At 46.6% G+C, this 20345-nt stretch overlaps 1 protein-coding gene across 1 annotated transcript in view; it reads right to left on the reverse strand.

The window, feature by feature from the left end:
• SORCS3 (sortilin related VPS10 domain containing receptor 3) overlaps window positions 1-20345 on the reverse strand; it is a 501281-nt gene that overhangs the window by 68195 nt on the left and 412741 nt on the right. The window contains exon 14 of the mRNA XM_037905076.2: window positions 18261-18368. Coding sequence (XP_037761004.1) covers window positions 18261-18368 — 108 coding nt within the window. The remainder of the gene's footprint in view (window positions 1-18260; window positions 18369-20345) is intronic.

Below are 20345 nucleotides of genomic sequence, written 5' to 3' on the forward strand. Positions count from 1 at the left end.
ATGAAAGATGAGCGCTTGGTTTTCAAGAGCCTACTTTGGAAAGTCAATACGAAAAGCCATCTTTAGATTTCCCATCTGAGCAAGTCTTATCTGGATGTCATTGAGAAGCAATAAATACGGGAGCGCAGATGGCATTGAGACAGAGACACTTTTCTGACTAAGTACACTTTAACAAGTATTTTCCATTCTGGGCCATAAAACGATAATTTACTGTCCATAGACATGACAGATTTAATTTTCATTCCTCAAAGTAAACAGTTAAAATTCGTGTGAATTCCCAGCGAACACAAGAGTGTCGACTCAACCACCTTCATTCTCAGCTCTCAATTAAGCCATTGCTAAGGAACCACAAATCCCATCCCTATCCCTTCAGTTACAAAAATTAGGTTATGCTTTTATTGCGGGGCTGAATGTCATTAATTTGCAAGCAAATTATTAGAAACCCAGAAAACAGTTCTGAAACGCCTGCAGATTTACGATGAAGTCATTTTGGAAAAGGTCAGTGGCAACACTGCTATAATTAAATCTTTCATTAATTTTTTAAATACACAACAACTTACAAATGCAGTATAAATTGACCAGATGACCTTGCTGGAAATTATTACAGCACTCTTTCATGTTGTACAATAATCTAGCTGTCCAAAGATTGCATTTCCTCTCCTTCCTTGTTTTAACTGACGATGGAGTTTCATGTTTGTTGCGTAGCAATATTTAGTAATGGTGGGTCGGGATGGCTTGGAGGTTATGAAACACCAAGTTTTTGCCCTCCATCGCTTCAAAACCCACCCCAGCTTGGTAAGTGAGAAAAAGTTCTAACATCGTCACAGCCAATGAGTTCCCTAGACAAAAGGTCTTAGTGGTAACAGTCTGGGTCCATTGCTGCTGGTGGCTGGGGATGGGACACTAGATAGGGAGGACTCTGAGTTACAACAGAGTATTCTTTCCCAGGTGTCTGGCTGGTGGGTCTTGCCCACATGCTCAGGATCTAACTGACTGCCATATTTGGGGTCAGGAAGGAATTTTCCTCCGGGTCAGAATAGCAGAGATGCTGGGGGGGCAGAGGGGTTCACCTTTCTCTGCAGCATGGGGCATGGGTCGCTTGCAGGTTTAAACTAGCGTAAATAGCAAATTCTCTGCAATTGAAGTCTTTAAACCATGGTTTGAGGACCTCAGTAACTCAGCCAGAGGTTAGGGGTTTATGACAGGAGTGGGTGGGTGAAGTTTTGTGGCCTGCAATGTGCAGGAGGTCAGATCATGATAGCTCCTTCTGACCTTTAAGTCTATGAGTTTAAGAAAAGCCAATGGCTACCCAGGCATGGAAATGCAAGTGCCTCCTCAGTCCTAAATCAAGCCCCTTTATATCATGTTTGAAATAACCTGACAATATACCGGGCAGACATGCGGGGCTGCTGTCTGTATTTGGTTGGACCTGTTCTCTGGATATATAAAGGCCTTTGATCTCCAGAGTTGCCCATCTAACTCGTAATGGAAGCTAGAGTACGGGGGCATTTGCAATGCATCATATTGTTGACTGAGTCTTACAAACCCCTCATTGATAATACAAGGTTTTACGGAGCCTGAAGATGTCAAGCGGAAAGTGAACACTAAGAACACTGCGCAGAGGCCCTGACCTCACAGGGACAGCAAGCATCTTCATTCATTCTGCAAATATTAGTACTTTCCTTCAATTGCTAACATCAAGGTTGGTGAGATAACAATTTGGCTCACTTTGTTTCTTGTACAGGCCACAACACAATCCCCTTTGAAGTTAGATATTGTCAGAATTCGGCCCAATACAACATATGGTTTATTTACAAAATACTTTAAAGTTTATTTTTCTTCTATAAATACATTAACTAATTCATTAAAATCCTAGCAATCTAGCCCCTTTGTAATGTACCCTGTGGCATGACACTCCATATTCTTCATAGAAATATTGTTATGATATGAATATGGCCTAACTAAGATGTATATTTATGCAAGATGGGTCTTGTAAGGTACCATTGGAAAGGATATAATTTACTAAATGTGATTATCCAATTTGTATGCAGGTATCCTTTCTGTATCTATCATGTATCAATTACAACTGGGTGTATATTTGGGAGACACCCACCAGACAACCGCCATCACACCCTTGATGGGCCATTAGGAAGAAACAATAAGACTTTAAAGATACTAATCTCTCTCCTTCCTGAGAGGCATCCTGGGACATAGCTGTGACACCACCAGGTCAGGTGGTCCTGTCACCTGGTACTAAGCACCATCTTGGACTTCAAGTAATTTTCCACTAAAAGGAGGGGGAGGTCAAGACTGGGAAACAAACGATTTCCGCCTTATGTAAATCTTAAAGGCTGGGGAGTAAGGCAAACAGGACTCTCCTCCATTGCCTACCCAAGAAGAAAGACTGCTGAAAGTACCCAAAGGGACAAAGGAACTAACCTGAGGGGAAAGGCAGGAGTGAGTCCAGACTGAGACAGGGGTCCAGTCCTTAAGAAGAAATAACTGGAACTCTAAGCTACAGAAACTCTGCAACTTGCCTAAAATAACATTAAGCGTGATAAATTACTTCTTGAAACCAGTCTCTTTAAGATCTTAAACTTAATATGCATGTTTTGTTTTATTTGCCCGTAATCTGCTTTGTTCTCTTTGCTATCCCTTATAATCACTTAAAATCTGCCTTTTATAGTTAATACATTTGTTTTGTTTATTATTAAACCCAGTTTGTGCAATTTATGACTGGCAAGAAGTTGTGCATATCTCTCTTCACATTGAGGGAGAGGGCAAATTTTTATGAGCTTGCACTGTGTAGATCTTTCTATATTGTTTTGTGTTTGTGTTTATTCCCCAAAGGGGGTATGCACGTAAGTGCTGGGTGAATCCTCTCACACAGAGCTGACTTCAGTCTGTGTTTGCAGCTGGGTGTGGCCCTACCTGTGCGTGTGTGTGTGTGTGTGCTGCAAGAGGCCAGAGAGCCTAATTCAGCAAAACAGGGAGAGGGAATCCAGGCTGGTGGAGTAGGTGGGCTCAGTGAAATCCCAGAAAATCACGTGGCATCCCAGAAAGGGGGTCCAACCCGTCACCTACTCAAGCAATGTGAATGTGTCCACACAACACTGAGACATTTATCGATAGGGGAACCTATTTTACTTTCAGGTTCCAAAGGTGGAAACATGATTATAAACAGTGAATATTAAATAAATAAATTAAATAAATGAACGATGGATGAGTGACTCCATCTTAATTTGTAGGATAGCATTCACAAAGCCTTGGGCATGTCTCTGAAGCAAATGCCTCCTACAACTTGGGTGGCCTAGCCACAGGTATTTAATGGAAGGGTCAGAGAACTATTGCAGCTTTGAAGAAAAACCTAGGGGCATGTGGACACATTCTCCCCTATTAACAAAGAGTGGGGAGTGTTCTATGTCTGTCGATCAAAATTCCAGAAGCATGGGATGTAAAATCCACTGTCATTGTGTGATCAACTCAAATTTGCTATAAAATAATTACAATGTTCACTTCTGCAGCATCGATTTCAAAGTTCTTCCTGAGAGTTAATTAAGCACTGCAGCATCCCTGTGAGTTAGACAAGTATTATCGTTTCCATTTCCAAGATGGGTGAAATGAGGCAGAGAGGGGAAGGGGTGTGGTCAATGCTACCAAGGAGTCAGTAGCTCTGCGCACATTGGAACCAAGCAGTGAAAGTGTCTCCCAGTCCTGTCTTCTAACCACTATACTGCTGGTTCCAGCCCTTTCACTAAAGATGTCTCTGTAGCATAGTCTCAACAGAAATATATGTGGATCCCCACCATCTATGGAAGGAGGTAGGAGATCCTCTGTAATGCGCAGATAGACTTAATAGATTTTAAGGCCAGAAGAGACCATTCGGTCACTTAGTCTGACCTCCTGCATAGCACAGGCCAGAGAATTTCACCCAGTTACCCCTGCAAATAGCCCAATGATTTCCGAGCAAATATTTCAAAACACCAACAACTGCACCCAGAATGCAGTGTGTGTTCATGCTACAAAAATCTGGACCTGGTGTGCCTAAAATGGCTGCAGCAAAGGGGCACTGGCTCCCGAACGCAGGCTTAGCATTTAGGGCTCCACACATATAAGCAATGGTGGAACAATTACAAACTGAGCCAGTGGGGTGAGCGGTTATTAATGAAGAGCCAGAGCCGAGCCGTTCCCCATGAATTAAACATAAATTATGACTTTGAAGACAAGCAAATGGGCTGTGTAACCTTCTGATTATTTTTTATTAGGGTTTAGATGGAATTGGGGTGAAAGGAGGTCACTGGTTACACAGAAACTGGATGGAATGAGAGTGAGACAAAGAACCAGAACCTAATTGAGAGAGACACAGACCAGCAATTAGGGAGAGTGGAAGAGGAGCCCGAGTGATATTATCTAATGATTGGCAAGATGATGCAGGCAGCGAGAGACTGGAAAGGAAGTATAAAAGATGAAAGATGACAGTTTAAAGGAAGGCAATCACCGATGAAAAACATTCTATAATTTTTCTCCAAACAATAAATAGCGTCTTTAAAAGCCACTTTGAAGCTTTTAATTCAGTTCATTTCACCTGACCGCTGGGTCAGAAATGGCTGCTTCAGGGCAACTGGATGACATAAGTCAAAGCTGCCTGCGCTTCTCTCTGCGGGTGGGAAAAGATCAGATGAAATGGCAATCATTTTTGGAAAGGGGGAGACAAGATCTGGAAGGGGTGAGAAGACAGAAACCTTTTTTTACCCAATCAAACATATGGTCCATTCAGAAAGGAATGGGGCCAGATCCTCTGCTGGACTAGATCAGCACAGCTCCACCAGGTTCAATAAAGCTATCCCGATTTACCCCTGCTGTGGATCTGGCCCGTGGTGTCAAGAACGGTCTGACAACCTGAACCCCATTTTTATGATTGTCGCCGAGCTCTGACCTTGTCCCCATGGTCCCGTGCTTCCAGGAGGTTTATGCTAGCCTCAGAGGCTCACGGTGACCCTCCAAGTAGCCCTTCTCTCTCTGGGGCCAGGGTACAGTTTACTGAGCCCTTTTCATCATAAGCCAGCAAGCAGGTTGGTGAGAGAATTCCCACAGTCTCTGTTGTCCCAAGGGCTTATTCCAGAACAGTTCAGCCTCCTGTCCTGACATGGGCCTGTCTTCCCCTCCCAGGAGGTGTTTCTGTAGTGGTGGGTTGGGGGGAACCCGGGCCCAACCTCTACTCCGGGTTCTGGCCCAGGGACCCTAATGGCAGCAGCTGTTGGCAGCTGACCTTTCACTGCAAGAGTTGCTACATTTCCCTGGGCCACTTCCCCACAGCTCCCCCGCATCTCTCTCTTAATGCCTTCTTCAGCCTTACCTTAGGGCTCACTTTTCAGTGGCTTAAAAGTGTCTTCATTACCCAGCCCTTCAGCCGCACTTCCTCTCCCCTGGCTCTCCTCGGCCTGACTGGAGTGAGCCCTTTTATAGTATCAGAGGGGCCTTAATTAGAGTCAGGTGTTCACATTAGCTTAACTGCCTCACCAGACTCTTTGCAGGTTAATTGGAGTCAGGTGTTCTCATTAGCCTAACGGCTTCAACTGACTCTTTGTAGGCTAATTGGAGTCATGTGTCCACCCTAGCCTGGAGCAGCCCCTGCTCTGGTCAGTCAGGGAACAGAAAACTGCTTATCCAGTGGCCAGTATATCTGCCTTCTACTACTCTGCTGTACAGGGAGAGGAGGTTGGTCGATGGGGTTTCCTGTGACTGTGGGGCCTATTTCCGATCCTCTGTCCGTTCACGCCTCCGGGCAGAGTTCCTCTGGGCGGCGTCCACCGACTCCCTTGACGCCTTTGAGGAGCGGTGGGCGCTGTCCGGGGTCCTCTGCTTGGTGTCCCCGTCCGGTTCCCTTCTTTTGACCCTTTGACCGCACTCCCATCCCTGTTCTTCATTAGTTGTCCCCCGTGATTAGTTGGCTTCCAGGTCCTGTGGATCTCCCCCTTAGGCTGCGGGGGGGATCCTTTAGCAGTGGGCGAGCTTAGCCCGCCCACTTCCTGGATCCCAATAGGACTACTCTGCTGTACAGGGAGAGGAGGTTGGTCGATGGGGTTTCCTGTGACTGTGGGGCCTATTTCCGATCCTCTGTCCGTTCACGCCTCCGGGCAGAGTTCCTCTGGGCGGCATCCGCTGGCTCCCTTGACAACTTTGAGAAGCAGTGGGCGCTGTCCGGGGTTCTCTCTTCGGTGTCCCCATCCGGTTCCCTTCATTTAGCCCTGTGACCTCACTTCCGTTCCTGTTATATCATTAGCTGTCCCCCGCAATTATTTGGAATCCTGGACCGGTGGATCCTCCTTTTAGGCTGTGGGGAGGTCCTTTAGCAGTGGGCGGGCTTTTGCGCACCCACTTCCTGGATCCCAGCAGGACTACTCTGCTGTACCCAACTGGCCTGGGTCTATCACAGGATATAAAGTATGTTGGTCAGCTCTATCTAATACTTTCTATTAGAGATGGCCCAGCACCAGCCAATCTGGATTTCAGAACTATTCAGATCCAGGGTTTTGGTTTAGCCCATTACAAAAGGGTGGCTGCAAAATCAGGATCTGAGTTCAGCTTCCAAACCCCACAAAACCCAGGGAAGGTGTTAGGATGGAGCTGTAATTTGGGCCCATCACTATACCCATGTGTGCTTTCTCTTAAAATGAAGTATTCAGCAGTTTGTCTTCACTAAACTGTCATAAGCAACAACCCTGGAATAACAAAGGAGGGAGGCAGGACATGAGAGGAAAAAGAGATTTGGGGGCAGAAACTGGTCTCAGCATTATTTTCCCCATAGTTATTTACACCAGAAGGAAATAAAATAAAAAGAGCACAAAATACCTGGCAATGTCCTTTTCAGACAACATACCCACCGTCTGCCTAGACTTTGTAACTCTTCTGGACACAGGGAGTGGCAGCATAAGTTCTGGAATGTCAGTCATTAAAAGCTGTTGGCAAACATCGGGATTCACAGACTATATCACAAATAAACCATTATTACAGCTTGGCTGGGCTTGCGAGTAGGTCACCGGCCTAGCCCTAAGGAGCTTGAGGTTCAAATCTCAGCTCCACCACAAACTCCCTGTGTCAAATCACCTAATCCCTCAGTTTCTCGCCTGTCAGATGGGATACTACTCCTTCCTTTGGCTGTCTTATCTATTTAGTTTGTACACTCTTTGGGGCAGTGGCTATCCCTTAATATGTATAATTAGGGCCCTACCAAAGTTACGGTCCAGTTTGGTCAATTTCACGGTCATAGGATTTTGAAAATCACAAATTTCATTATTTCAGCTATTAAAATCTGAAATTTCACAGTGTTGTAATTGTTGGGGTCCTAATCTAAAAAGGAGTTGTGGAGGCAGGGGCGTTGCAAGGGTATTTTACTGGGGGCTGCGGTACTGCTACTCTTACTTCTATGGGGCTGCTGGCCTTTGGAGCTGGGCAGCTGGAGAGCGGAGGCTGCTGGCCAGGAGCCCAGCTCTGAAGGCAGAACTGCCACCAGCAGCAGCGCAGAAGTAAGGATGGCCTGGTATGGCGTTGCCACCCTTACTTCTGCGCTGCTGCCTGCAGAGCTGGGCCCTCAGTCAGCCGCCGCCATTCTCTGGCTTCCCAGCTCTGAAGGCAGCAATGCAGAAGTAAGGGTGGCATGGTATGGTATTGCCACCTTTACTTCTGCACTGCCGGTAGCGAGGCGCTGCCTTCAGAACTGGGCGTCTGGACAGCAGCCGCCGCTCTCCGGCCACCCAGCTCTGAAGGCTGAATCGGATTACCCTGTAAGGTATTTACCATCCTGATTTTACAGAGGTGATTCTTTTACTTTTTCTTTAATTACAATTCTTCTTTTAAGAACCTGATTGCTTTTTCATTGTTCTTAAGATCCAACGCTTTGGGTCTGTGTTCACCTATGCAAATTGGTGAGGATTTTTTTATCAAGCCTTCCCCAGAAAAGGGGGTGTAGGGCTTGGGGGGATTTGGGGGGGAAAGACGTTTCCAAGTAGGCTCTTTCCCTGTCATATTTGTTAGATGCTTGGTGATGGCAGCAATAAGGTCCAGGGACAAAAGGTAAAATAGTTTGTACCTTGAGGAAGTTTTAACCTAAGCTGGTAAAAATAAGCCTAGGGGGTTTTTCATGCAGGTCCCCACATCTGTACCCTAGAGTTCAGAGTGGGGAAGGAACCTTGACAACTGGTCTTCCCCGTGAAATCTGTACAGTATAGGGTAAAAGCCCACAAAAGGCCAGATTTCACGGTCCATGATGTGCTTTTCATGGCTGTGAATTTGGTAGGCCCTATGTATAGTAAAGTCAGGCACTGATATTGGCTGGGGCCTTTAGGATCTGCCATTCTACAAATAACAAGATGGCTTCCTTATCGGCAAGCTCCACAGACAGCGCTTGACCAAATGTTCTTGGAGGGGGACGCCACTACCGCAATAGGTCAGAAGTGGGGTATGGTGGAGGTGATGGAGTGAGAGGGGAAGTCCCACCATCCAATGCCGTAGACTTTCCGTGATGATAGAGAAGATCCAAGGACCCAACGCTGTCGGTATAGCCCCTTTCACCCGTGCTATGGTCTCTTTAAAAAATGGCCACACATTTACTTATCCATTCAATGGGCATGTTCTTTACAGTGTTGCGATGAGAGTGAAACCCCTGCCCATTACACAGTGAGATGCGATCCTCAAGTTAGCGAGCGACGCCAAGTGCAATTAGCAAGTAATCTGCAGAACACAAAGACAAAGTGGCTCTATGGCTCGAGCTGGATTTATGAATTAGCCGCACGGCTCCACATGCGACGGGGGGCGGGGGGACAAAAAGGGGGGGACGGGAAAGGGGACGGGGGCGGGGGGACAAAAAAATTAAGCGATATCAAAATAAGAGTTTACTGAACAACAAATCCAGGCTTTTGAAACCCGATTTTTAAAAAATTTATTTCCGATGTTTCCAAACCACTTTACATGACAACTGCCCCAAAAGAGATCCCAGACACATGAAAGGGAGCCTGAGAAACGGGGAGTGTGAATTTTTAATGATGGTTTTCAGAAGCGCTTTCTTTCTTTTTTCCTTTGTGGTGCTCATGAAAGGCAACTGGCCTGACAGCTTAGGGGACTTGAGTCTTCATTCTTCCCCAGAACAGGTACTGCATATACAGCAGCGGCAGGAGTTTCCCCACACCACACCACGACGGGGTCTGCAGGCACTGTCCACCGGGGAAAGCCGCGCAACTCAATCTCTTTAGCCCACTCTTCCCTTATTGTCGTTTCAGAGACGCCTGCCAGTGTGTGCTATCTGAGACCCCTCCACTATGCATCTCCCACAGGCCAGCGAACAGGTATAAATTATTATTCTTATTATTTGTACTGTGGTAGCACCTCGGGGCTCCTCTCTGGGATTAGGCCCTCTTCGTGCTACGTCCTGTGCAACAAAAAGACGGAGCCTGCCGCGGAGGGCTTGGGTACTGCCAGTGAGCACTGCTGGACAAATGACCGACTGTCAGCTGGCATGCACGGGGTGAACCTGTGCCCTCAAAACGCTGCTGAGCACACTCCTCAGAGGGGCTAGAACTCCACAAACGCTCAGCTGAGAGTTCAGGGCATACCGCACTCAGCGCTGCACAGGGACAGGCCCTGCGACGCAGACAGGCTGCTGCTGTGGAAGCTGGTGGCCAGACCCACGCCCTGGGGGGAAGTGAAATCATCCTCCTGACAACATTCCAGTTCCTTTGCTAGGGCTTTTCTTTAGCCACTTGGAAACAATGACTGAGAACAACACAGCTTAGAACTGTCTTCACCACCCCTGGGCCTTGCCCTAGCTCCTCTTCACGAGGACTTCACAGCCCTACTCCGCTCAGGCCCCTTCCTTCTCAGGCCTTCTTGCTTGACAGGTGCAGCAAGCTCCCCTTCCCTAGACCTCCCCCATCTGAGTCTGTGCCTAAAGTGGCAGGAAGACAAGTAACTAAATACTAGACTAGGACTCTGGTAGACCTCGGTTCTATTCCCTGCTCAGCCAGGGGGTGACCTTAGGCAAATCATTTCACTGCTTTGTGCCTCAGTTTTCCCACCTGTAAAATGGGGCTCATGCGCCTGACCTCCTTTGTGAAGTGTTTTGAGAGCTACTGATGACGAATGCTGTAGAAAAGGTAGGGATTATTATATATGATTTTCCTGTAGGCCACATGACTAGGAATGAACACATGACCTCAACTACAGCTCCCACCTTTGAAGGGCCAGAACAGGTGCACTGGGACATGCTGCAAGGCCCAGTGCCCTCTGTTAGGGGTTGTCAAGTTCTCTAGGAACTCCTGTAGGCTCACACACACGCTCTTTCCTTCTCTCCTTTCCTGAGACGCAATAAATAAATGCTTTATGGCATGAGACTCACCTGATTGGCCTATTCAAACGACCTAGAAGGGCAGCATGCACCACTGGCAAAATCAATGCAATGCTCTTTCAGTCCAACCAGCTGAATTCATGCAGCAAGCCACAGGTTTAACAATTATACAGCTGCTGGAGAAGAAAAAAGATGGGGGTAGGATACTGGTTACATTAATGACCATTAGTAATATTTGTGGTCATTGAAAGCTAAGAAAATGACACAGCCAATCAAATGTCCTGGTTCCAGGTATAGGCTGATCGGGAACAGGGATAGAACAGGAATCCCTATACGCACACTCATTTTCTAGCATGGCATAAAATTGACTATCAGTATTAGCGGGATGCTCATTTTCCATGGAAGCCTCCAGTACAGGCTATTTCCAGAGGTGGTTTGAACCCAGATCAGATGAGCCAATGGCTTGGCTCACTATGATAAAGGCTAATATCTCAAAAAAATCTTTGCTTCCCAAACTCAGTATTCTTATCTTCAGTCTTTGTTCTCCAGCCAAGTTACATAATCTTGATGCAGGATTTTTTGTTTGTTGGTTTGTTTCCCTTTCTTTCGTTCAAAGATGACTTCTCTGTTTTCTCACGACTCATTTTGATTCAACATCAGCTAGCTGAAGAGGAGTCCATATAGCGATACATTTTAAGTTAAAGACCTTTGCTTCTCTCCTCTTGAAGGCTTCCACTGTATTTTCCATTATGCCCTCAAAGCAGTCCACAGTTGCTGCTGCAGTTTTCATAGTTTCATAACCGCAGTGAATCAGAAGGACAGAGGTCATAATATTGCTGGTAAAACCCACTTTAGAAACTAGTCCACCACCAATAATAAAGCCAGTTGCATTTCAAACAGATAATGCAGTTGTAAAGCAGACTCCAAGTAAGATAGGAAGGAAAACTTCATGCCAGGATAAAACTAGTCTAAGGGGAAAAAAACCCAGAGCCGTTTCTGGATAACACCACTAGACAAGTTGGATAAAACAGGGGTTTGAGACAATCCAACAATCTCTACCATGCATTCTTCCCCCAGAATAATGGCATTTTTATGAGACTTGAGAGCTTATGGCAATCTGCCTACTGGATGAGCTCTACACCCCCCCGAAAGCAATGGGTGGGAGTAATAGCAGAGCTCAGAGTTCCCTAAGCCCGCAAGCCCCCCCCCCCCACATTTCCCCTTCACTAAGTTGTATGCTGGAAGCTGCCAATCCCATTTGGCCTTCTACAGATCTAGGGTAGACGTCTAGAACCAGCGCTCCTTTCCCCTGGATTCCCTCTCCCTTTTTATTTCTCTCCTCAGCTTACTAGCAGCAATGGCTGAATATCTTCATAAGAGATAGATGAGGTGGGGGAGGGAATATCTTTTATTGGTCCAAAGGCTGTTGGTGAGAGTGGTCCCATAAAAGACAGTACCTCACCCACCTGGTCTCGAATGCCCTGGGACCAACTTGGTCACAACACCACTGCCTACGTCTTCATAAAAGGCTTTTTCAGGGAGTTTGGCCCAGATCCTCAAAGGTATTTAGGCTCCTAACCTCCACTGCAATCAGGGCTGGAGCTCAGGCTCTCAAGCCCACCCGACCTCCTAGGGCCTGAGATATTCTGCTATTTTTAGCGTGCTAGCTTGAGTCCCTCCAGCACAGGTCTGATTACCTGGCTCCCAGCTGCAATGCAGACAGACCCTTTGCGGGTATTTCAATCTCCATCTCCCACTGAGATCCCATTTCCCATTCAGCAACAAAAGGGCCAATTAGTGCCAGCTGTGCTGGATTTGGGGCTGTGGGTTCTTGTCCACTAGGAAGCGACCAAGAGCAGCAACCCCTTTCACATGGCCCACAGGGCAGGAACCGTTCAGTAGCACCTCAGAGCTTTCAGCCACCTGTGCTGGGTTCAAGTCTGGAACGAGAGACAGCAGGCACCAATAGCTCCAACCCCCCAAGCCATCCAGTACTCCGTGAATGGTCCCTTTATAGGCTTGATCTTCACCCAGGCCTCCATCATAACTTGCCACTGTTCTCCACTATCTGCTCTCCCCCCATGACACCCTGTGATGTGCTACTGAGATTTTAACCCAGGGTTCCTGCATAATATGCCTATGTCACCCCAGATTTTCCACGTGTGCGTGGAAAAAAAGATGATGGCATGGGATCTGTTCATTGGTTTTCCCATATAAACAGAGCTGCCTTCTTATATCTGTAACTAAGCAGGGAGGGAGCAGCAACGTACTTGCTGGAAAGTTTGGTACTTAATGCTCCTACAAAGCATGCTGAAGTCCAGCGTAGTGGCATCTAAAAGCTGCAGTTTCAATGGGGGGCTCGTGTAGGGGAAGGTTTGCAGAACTCTTAGCCCAAGAAGTGAACGAGCAGCAATGACAGTCATAATGCTAACAAGAAAAAAACCCTTCTCTGGTCTCGTGTGTGACCACTGTAGATTGGAATCACTTTGGGGAAGGGACAGCCTTTCCTTTTGTGGAAATTTAAGCACAGCAGGGTAAGGGAGGCAGTCCAGTCCAGTGGATAGGAACCTGGCTTAGAACTCAGAAGATGTGGGTTCTACGCCCAGGTATGTGATCTTCAGCAAGTCACTTCAGCAAGCCACCCAGAGCCTCAGTTTCCCCATCTGGCTTGTCAATACAAAATTTTTGTCCTGCTATAACTGTAGATTAGAAATCGATACAACCCTCTAGTGGAGACTCAGAGTAGTATGAGTATACTGGTATAGTTTATTCCCTTATCGTTATATCAGTATAACTGTGCACACTGGGGCTTTTACTGATTTAAATATATTGCCATAAAAATCACAACCCCAAGGAAATAATTAAATCAGTATAAAATCCGTGTATAGACTCAGCTTTATCTTGTAAATTCTTTGGGGGCAAGGACTGTCTCCTTACGTGTATGAATTTAACACTGAGCACAAAGCTCCCAACTCAGAGGAGCCCTCAGGGTACTACTGTAATACAAATAAATAATAATAGTCAGCAAAAAAACAAGTCATAAATTATGAATTCCCCCAGGAAATTAGCAGTGGCGCCATGCAATCTGGTGCATGTCAACGACAACAGGGTTACTTTTCTGAAGTCCCAGGCACTGGCTGTGATTTCTGGCAGGAACGTTCTAGCAGTTTCCAGGAAGGGGCAGGGGACTCCAGAAAAGCAACTCAACCCTTGTTTTGGTTTCATGGCATTTGAATACTGGGCTCACGGGAGCCCCTCCGGCATACCACTGCCCCTGCCTGGCAGCCTCAGATTCCCCAGCAGCCCTACGCACCACTGAGGAATGGAAGCTCCCCTTCCTGCAAGCTGTTCTTTGTTGGAGGATCCCTGAAATCCATGGAAGTGCTGCATGGCCACACAGGTCTGACCTGCCTGCAGCAGGTTGCAGGATTGAGCCCTAAAATGGCTCAGATCACAGCCAACACAGTTAAAGCCTCACGAAGGCATTTAGTTCTTCTGACTCGGAGTCCCCATGAGCCCAGAATGACCTGACTTTGCCTGACCTGACTTTGTAGAGAATTCTCTACAATTCCTCTTCAACGAAATACTTAGCAAAGCTGCATGAGAACCATTTTCTAGATAGGTTATAAATGAGTTCTTTTACCATTCAGCACCTGTGAAAGTGTGGGTAGGAGTCTCTATACACATTTCTGGCAAGCAAGGGGCAACATTTCTTTTACAGCTTTTATAAACTCCTATGAACATTATTATACTGGCCTCAATAATTAAAAAAAAATGCCTATGAAGATTTCAAAAGGAAAACAAACCAATTCTCAGTAAAGCTGGCATTGAATGGCCAGCAGCACTGGCTTCCTACATTCTCCATGGAAATACTGGAAGGATAAATAATAATACTCTTAGATTTGAAAAGCATGTTTCATCTCAAAGGAAACCACACTGTACCTGGGTCACATCCTTGGCTAGTGTAAACTGGTTTAGCTCCATTGACTACAGTGGAGATACCGATGTACTGATTTACACAAGTGAAGGATCTGGCTGTCCATTTGGGTTTGAGTGAATGCAACGGCTTCACCCACTACTGTATTTGGAAAACAGCAGATGCATAACAACAATGCACAATATAACAGTGCAGAGAAACCACTATATTGACCAGGACCCATTGAGGAAAATGTGGTAACCAGAATTGGTTACCCAGAGTGAACAGCTAAGGATCCAGCTCTTCATTCAGAGCTGCCTACGTACCGCCGACCCCCAAAATGACATTTACACCATTTTCATGAAATGTTAAGTATTTACCCACATTACTTCTTATTGTGTTTTGCTCTTTTCAGGTAGTATTTGCACATGACAAACGAACACACACACACACGCTCCACAAAAGCTGGTTTCCCTGCAAAGATGGCAAACTGTCCCATTGATCAAAATATCAAATTCTCATGGAAACTCACAAAACTCACAGTTATTGCCTATGAAGCAAAAAAAAAAAAACAGAAAAAAAGAAAAAAAAAGGAGAGTTTTGCGAGGGTGCATCCTTGTTGCCAGTTGGAACGTCACTATCTGATGGACAGACTACGAGACACCATCACCAACAATGTAGTTCAGAGACTGAGCGATTATAAAGCTAGACGTGACCATCGTGATAAGCTAAACTGACCTCCTGTGTAACCAAGCCATAGGACTTCCCTGCATTTATTCCTGTTGGAACGAGAAAAACATGCAACCTTGACTTAAAATAAGAAGGAAGCTAAGTGCATTGCTCTCTCTCAAATGTGAAGTAGCCCTACCAGAATAAAGTTTCATGGATAGGCTCTTCTGGGCCAGATTCTGAAGCTGGGTTATGACTCTTTGCCCCAGCTAAGTGGCATAAAGGAGCCATCATCCAACTGCACATGCCTAGAAGAGAATGCCACTTGTATAGGAGAACACTTTGCTGGTGCAACTGCACTGCAGCTCGGCCTGGTGCCCTTCCCAGCATAGGGGACATGTGGGGAGGTCTGGCACACAGAGAATCAAACCCCTTATTGAATACCCTGGACTAGATCTCCTGCAATGAGTTCCCTTTGGCACAGGAGAATTGGAGGAAGGGCTGTCAGGGAGCCAGTGACACCTCCTGATTCTCAAGCTGCCAAGGCCCCAGCCCTGACACACCCCATATGCCAAGCCAGGAGGTGTGGTTGGCATAGAAGCTGGCTCCACTGACTTTCTGCCAGCTGAGAGATTCAGCCCCCTCCCTGGGAATTCTCAGCTTGGCAGCTAAATTCTCAGCTAATTCTCAGCTTGGCAGATTCCAGTCCCTTGGGTAAGAAATTGATAGGCTCTATGTACTAGAGACATCTAATACCTTGGGACCCATACGGCTACAACACCACTGCGTAGGCTCTCCATCCAGTACTCTCCCTACAGTACGGTTATTATACTCGGCGTAAGATTGCTGTATCTGCATTATTTTTGGAGGAGACACCATGGTGAATCACAAAATCCAATTCCAACGAAATCACATTCCAACTCCCAAAGCCCTTATCCGATTCCAAACTTTTCAAGAAATGGGTGGCGTTCCTGTCTTGTATTCCAGTCCAGATTGACGATTAATAGCAACGCTACCAGTGAGCTACACCCACCCCTTCCTGAAATACAAGCATGCAGGAATGATGGAGACTAGAGCAAAAGATAGTGGGCCCGATCCGCCTCCCTCTTGGAATGGGCGTAAATCAGGAGTAACCCCACTGCTCAGGGCGCAGTCACACTGGTGTCAAAGGGGCCAGCGACAGCAGAATCAGACCCCTTACAAAGTGAAATTGAGAACAGCCGTAACAGCCAGAGCAGCAGGAGGCTTCTGTGTTTGCAATGAAGTGTTACTGCAGCATAATCTCCTTCCTGTTGTGATTAATGGAGGGCACTTACTCACATCACAGGAACACTCCTGAAGCAGCACTACACAGCTGTATCACACAGTAAGTGCAGAGTGTGTGGATAGTACACTGTTAACTGTACAGCTCTCTGGGAACCTGATCCCTTACCCAGAGCCAGACTTTCCTCTTGCGGCACCCGGCCCCTGGAGGAAGAGTAGATAATGAAGTGGTCACTGGAAGCCACTACCTCTGTGTCTATGGGCAATTGCAACCCACTGGTGAGTCCACTTCCTAGACACTACAGTGCTAATAAGCGATGGTCACATAAACATCACCCTATACCGGAAACCTACTGACCGCTATTCCTACCTACATGCCTCCAGCTTTCATCCAGACCACACCACACGATCCATGGTCTACAGCCAAGCTCTAGGATTCAACCGCATTTGCTCCAACCCCTCAGACAGAGACAAACACCTACAAGATCTCTATCAAGCATTCTGAAAACTGCAATACCGACCTGGGGAAGTGAAGAAACAGATTGACAGAGCCAGAAGGGTACCGAGAAGTCACCTACGACAAGACAGGCCCAACAAAGAAAGTAACAGAATGCCACTAGCTGTCACCTTCAGCCCCCAACTAAAACCTCTCCAGCGCATCCTCAAGGATCTACAATCTATCTTGAAAGATGACCCCTCACTCTCATAGACCTTGAGAGATAGGCCAGTCCTCGCTTACAGACAGCCCCCCAACCTGAAGCAAATACTCACCAGCAACTACACACCACACAACAAAAACACCAACCCAGGGACCAAACCCCGCTACAAACCCCGGTGCCAACTGTGTCCACATATCTATTCAAGGGACACCATCATAGGGCCTAACCACATCAGCCACACTATCAGAGGCTCGTTCACCTGCACATCTACCAATGTGATATATACCATCATGTGCCAGCAATGCCCCTGTGCCATGTACATTGGCCAAACCGGACAGTCTCTACGCAAAAGAATAAATGGACACAAATCTGACGTCAGGAATCGTAACATTCAAAAACCAGTAGGAGAGCACTTCAACCTCTCTGGTTACTCAATAACAGACCTCAAAGTGACAATTCTTCAACAAAAAAACTTCAGAAACAGACTCCAACGTGAAGCTGCAGAACTGGAATTAATTTGCAAACTAGATACCATCAGATTAGGCCTGAATAAAAGCTGGGAGTGGTTGCGTCATTACAAAACGTAAACTTAATTTGCCCAATACTAATTTCTCCCTACTGTTACTCACACCTTCTTGTCAACTGTCTGTAACGGGCCACTCTCTTACCATTTCAAAAGTGATTTCTCCTCCCTTGGTATCCTGCTGTTAATTGATTTATCTCGTTAGACTGACCTAACACTTGGTAAAGCAACCCACATCCTTTCATGTATTTATACCTACTCTTATATCTTTCACATCTGATGAAGTGGGTTCTATCCACGAAAGCTTATGCCCAAATAAGTGTGTTAGTCTCTAGGGTGCCACAAGTACTCCTCGGGTTTTTGGTTTTTTCTTGCTGATACAGACTAACACGGCAACCACTGAAACCTGCCACTGGTGAGTGTGTTTCAAGCCACCAGCTGTGCCAATCCAGAAGATATAAGCAAGCAGCTATGAAGGATTGGCTCTTTAGCTCAAGCTGTAGCAAAGCCTACATTTAGTTCTGGGGGTCCACGGTTCAATCCCCAGTGTGTCAGTCAAGAGGGTGCCTATTGCTTAGTTCTAAACACCAGCAGCTTATTGCAACATTCTACAGCTTGTTTATTCTCTCGCCGATGTTGGACAGGTGGTCTAATAGTCCCTTCTGACCTTAAAATCTACGAATAGTCCAAAAGCTCTGTAAATCCTAAAAGGTACCTGAGAGAACTGTCTCCTGGATCAGAGCTTCTAGGCGGCCCTCCAGCCTCTACAGAGTAACATATTCACACACAGTGGAGCAGGTCTGACGGTTACACCTGGCAGAGGGCTGAAGTGACTGACATACACATATAGCGCCGTACGCTTGATCTCAACGCAGCTCGTTTGGGACTTACGTCATTAGCTGTGTCTCTATGCCTGGCTCCACAAGGGACCCATCCACAAAAAGCGGTGTCGATGTGAAGGCATATTTACTCCAGGATCTTCCTTCATCAAAACTCACCCTGGAATTGAAACAGACAAAATAAATAAATGTAAACGCATGGCTCTGGAACAATTACCTAGGCAATTAAACAACTTCTAAGGCTTGCGAGCCACAGCTGCTGGATTTGTAAACAAGCGTCAATCTTTGCCATCTCCCCATATTATTAATTAATGTTCTCAGAGTGCTCTGAAGTAGCAAAGCAGCAAGTATTATTATCAAAGTCATTAAGGGCCTGTGTTAGGGTTGTCAACCCTCCAGAAGTGTCCTGGAGCCGCCAGGAATTAAATATTAATCTTTAATTAAAGTTTATGTCTTGTGAGGACACATCCAGGAATACATCCAACTAACATTGGCAACCCAGGTCTGTGTTTGCTATGTCAATCAACAGGTCAGATCCAAGACAGCAGGCGGTATTGTTAACACCTAAGACAGGACATGTAGTCCCTCGGTTCGTGTCTATGTTCAAGACATTAATTTCAGCAGAGGAAACTACACAGCCTCAAATATGGTGCAGTGCTTAGGGGGACTTGGAGTCAGGAGAGCTGGGTTCTTTCACCAACTCTGCCACAGACCCATGGTGAATCACAGCCTTTCTGTGCCTCAGTTTGCCCCTCAATAAAATGAGGCTCTGAATACCTATGCCTCTCACAGGGCCTTTTGGGAAGTTAATTCATTAATATTAACAATGTGCTTTGAGATGAGCAGAAGAAGTGGGCTAAATGCTGAACAAAATTCTCTGCTACATTCTCTCAACTCCACTCACATCAATGGGGCTGCATGGGAGTACCTGAGAGCAGAATCTGACCTTTATCCACTAGAAAATGGAATGTGCCTAACTAATTTCAACCAACAGCCAGCATGGACAGCAATCACATTCAGTCACTGCTGCCGTGGGACGCGACAGGTCCGTGGCTCTGTAGCCTATATCAAATTGCGTGAGCCATGGAGTGGCATGGGGTAGTGTGGTGATGTTCAGCTTACAAACAGTTCAGGAAACGAGACAGTTTTCCGTTGCTCCTGGAGTCTTTACACAACCATTCCAGAAGGCTTTCTGCTTGGAGAGTTACCCCAGAATCCTGTCTGCAAAGAACAGCAAACAGGGGAACCCAAGGGCTTACTGGCCCCTGAATGATGAGGTCCCATTCCAGCTGGGTCATTTCAGCACTCGTGCTCTGTAATTGCGGCAGCTGCCTGAGCTGTGAAAGCTGATAGATAACCCCCCGTGGGCATCGCCAAAGGGGGAAGAGGCACAATTTCTCCTGTGGCCAACGGGAAATGTTTCTCACTTCAAAAGAGAAGAGAAACGGATTCTCTGGTCAGTGGGGGCTTTGGGGCGGGGAGAGAGATTGTTCTGCAGAACTCTGATTCCCGCAGGGCTGAGTCAGCAGCACTTTAAAAGGGTAAATTGATGCTTCTCAAGACAGATGTAACCAACTGGTCAGTGCATGAGATTTGTGTCCCTTGGTGCCCAATCCAGAGACAATAAGGTCTCATCTACAGAGCCCGGCTTTTTAGCGCCCACTCTACAGACTGGAGCTCTTAGCAGAGGAGGACACTGGTTTAAACCCCAGCGTCGGCAAACCCAGTAGCCATCACACCGATTACTTTGAAGGGGAATATAATATTTGGGATAGAGAAGGGGGCGAAATGCTCCATTTAGGTCTTTCAGTCCATAACGGACAGTGTCAAACCCTGTGTTTCCCACTCACATGATCTCCAACAGGTGAGTAAGGAGGATACGGACAGCCCCCAGCTCCTGCTCCGCCTGAGTTGCGGGCTTTGGTGGAAGGGGTTCGGCAGGGGTTAGCCTCCTCCCCACTGAAGCCAGGGAAGAGCAGGACAGGTGATTAATGATTTGTATTTCAGTCGCTCCTCGGAGCCCAGTCACAGGCCGGGATCCCATCATGGTAGGTGCTGTGCAGCTGCATCGACAAGCAGGTGGACTTCACTCAGGCCTCCCCTTCTTACGTGTAAGCCCAGGGCTGTGGAATCCCAC

Source organism: Chelonia mydas, chromosome 7, assembly GCF_015237465.2.
Source record: "Chelonia mydas isolate rCheMyd1 chromosome 7, rCheMyd1.pri.v2, whole genome shotgun sequence".
NCBI classification, from domain to species: domain Eukaryota; kingdom Metazoa; phylum Chordata; order Testudines; family Cheloniidae; genus Chelonia; species Chelonia mydas.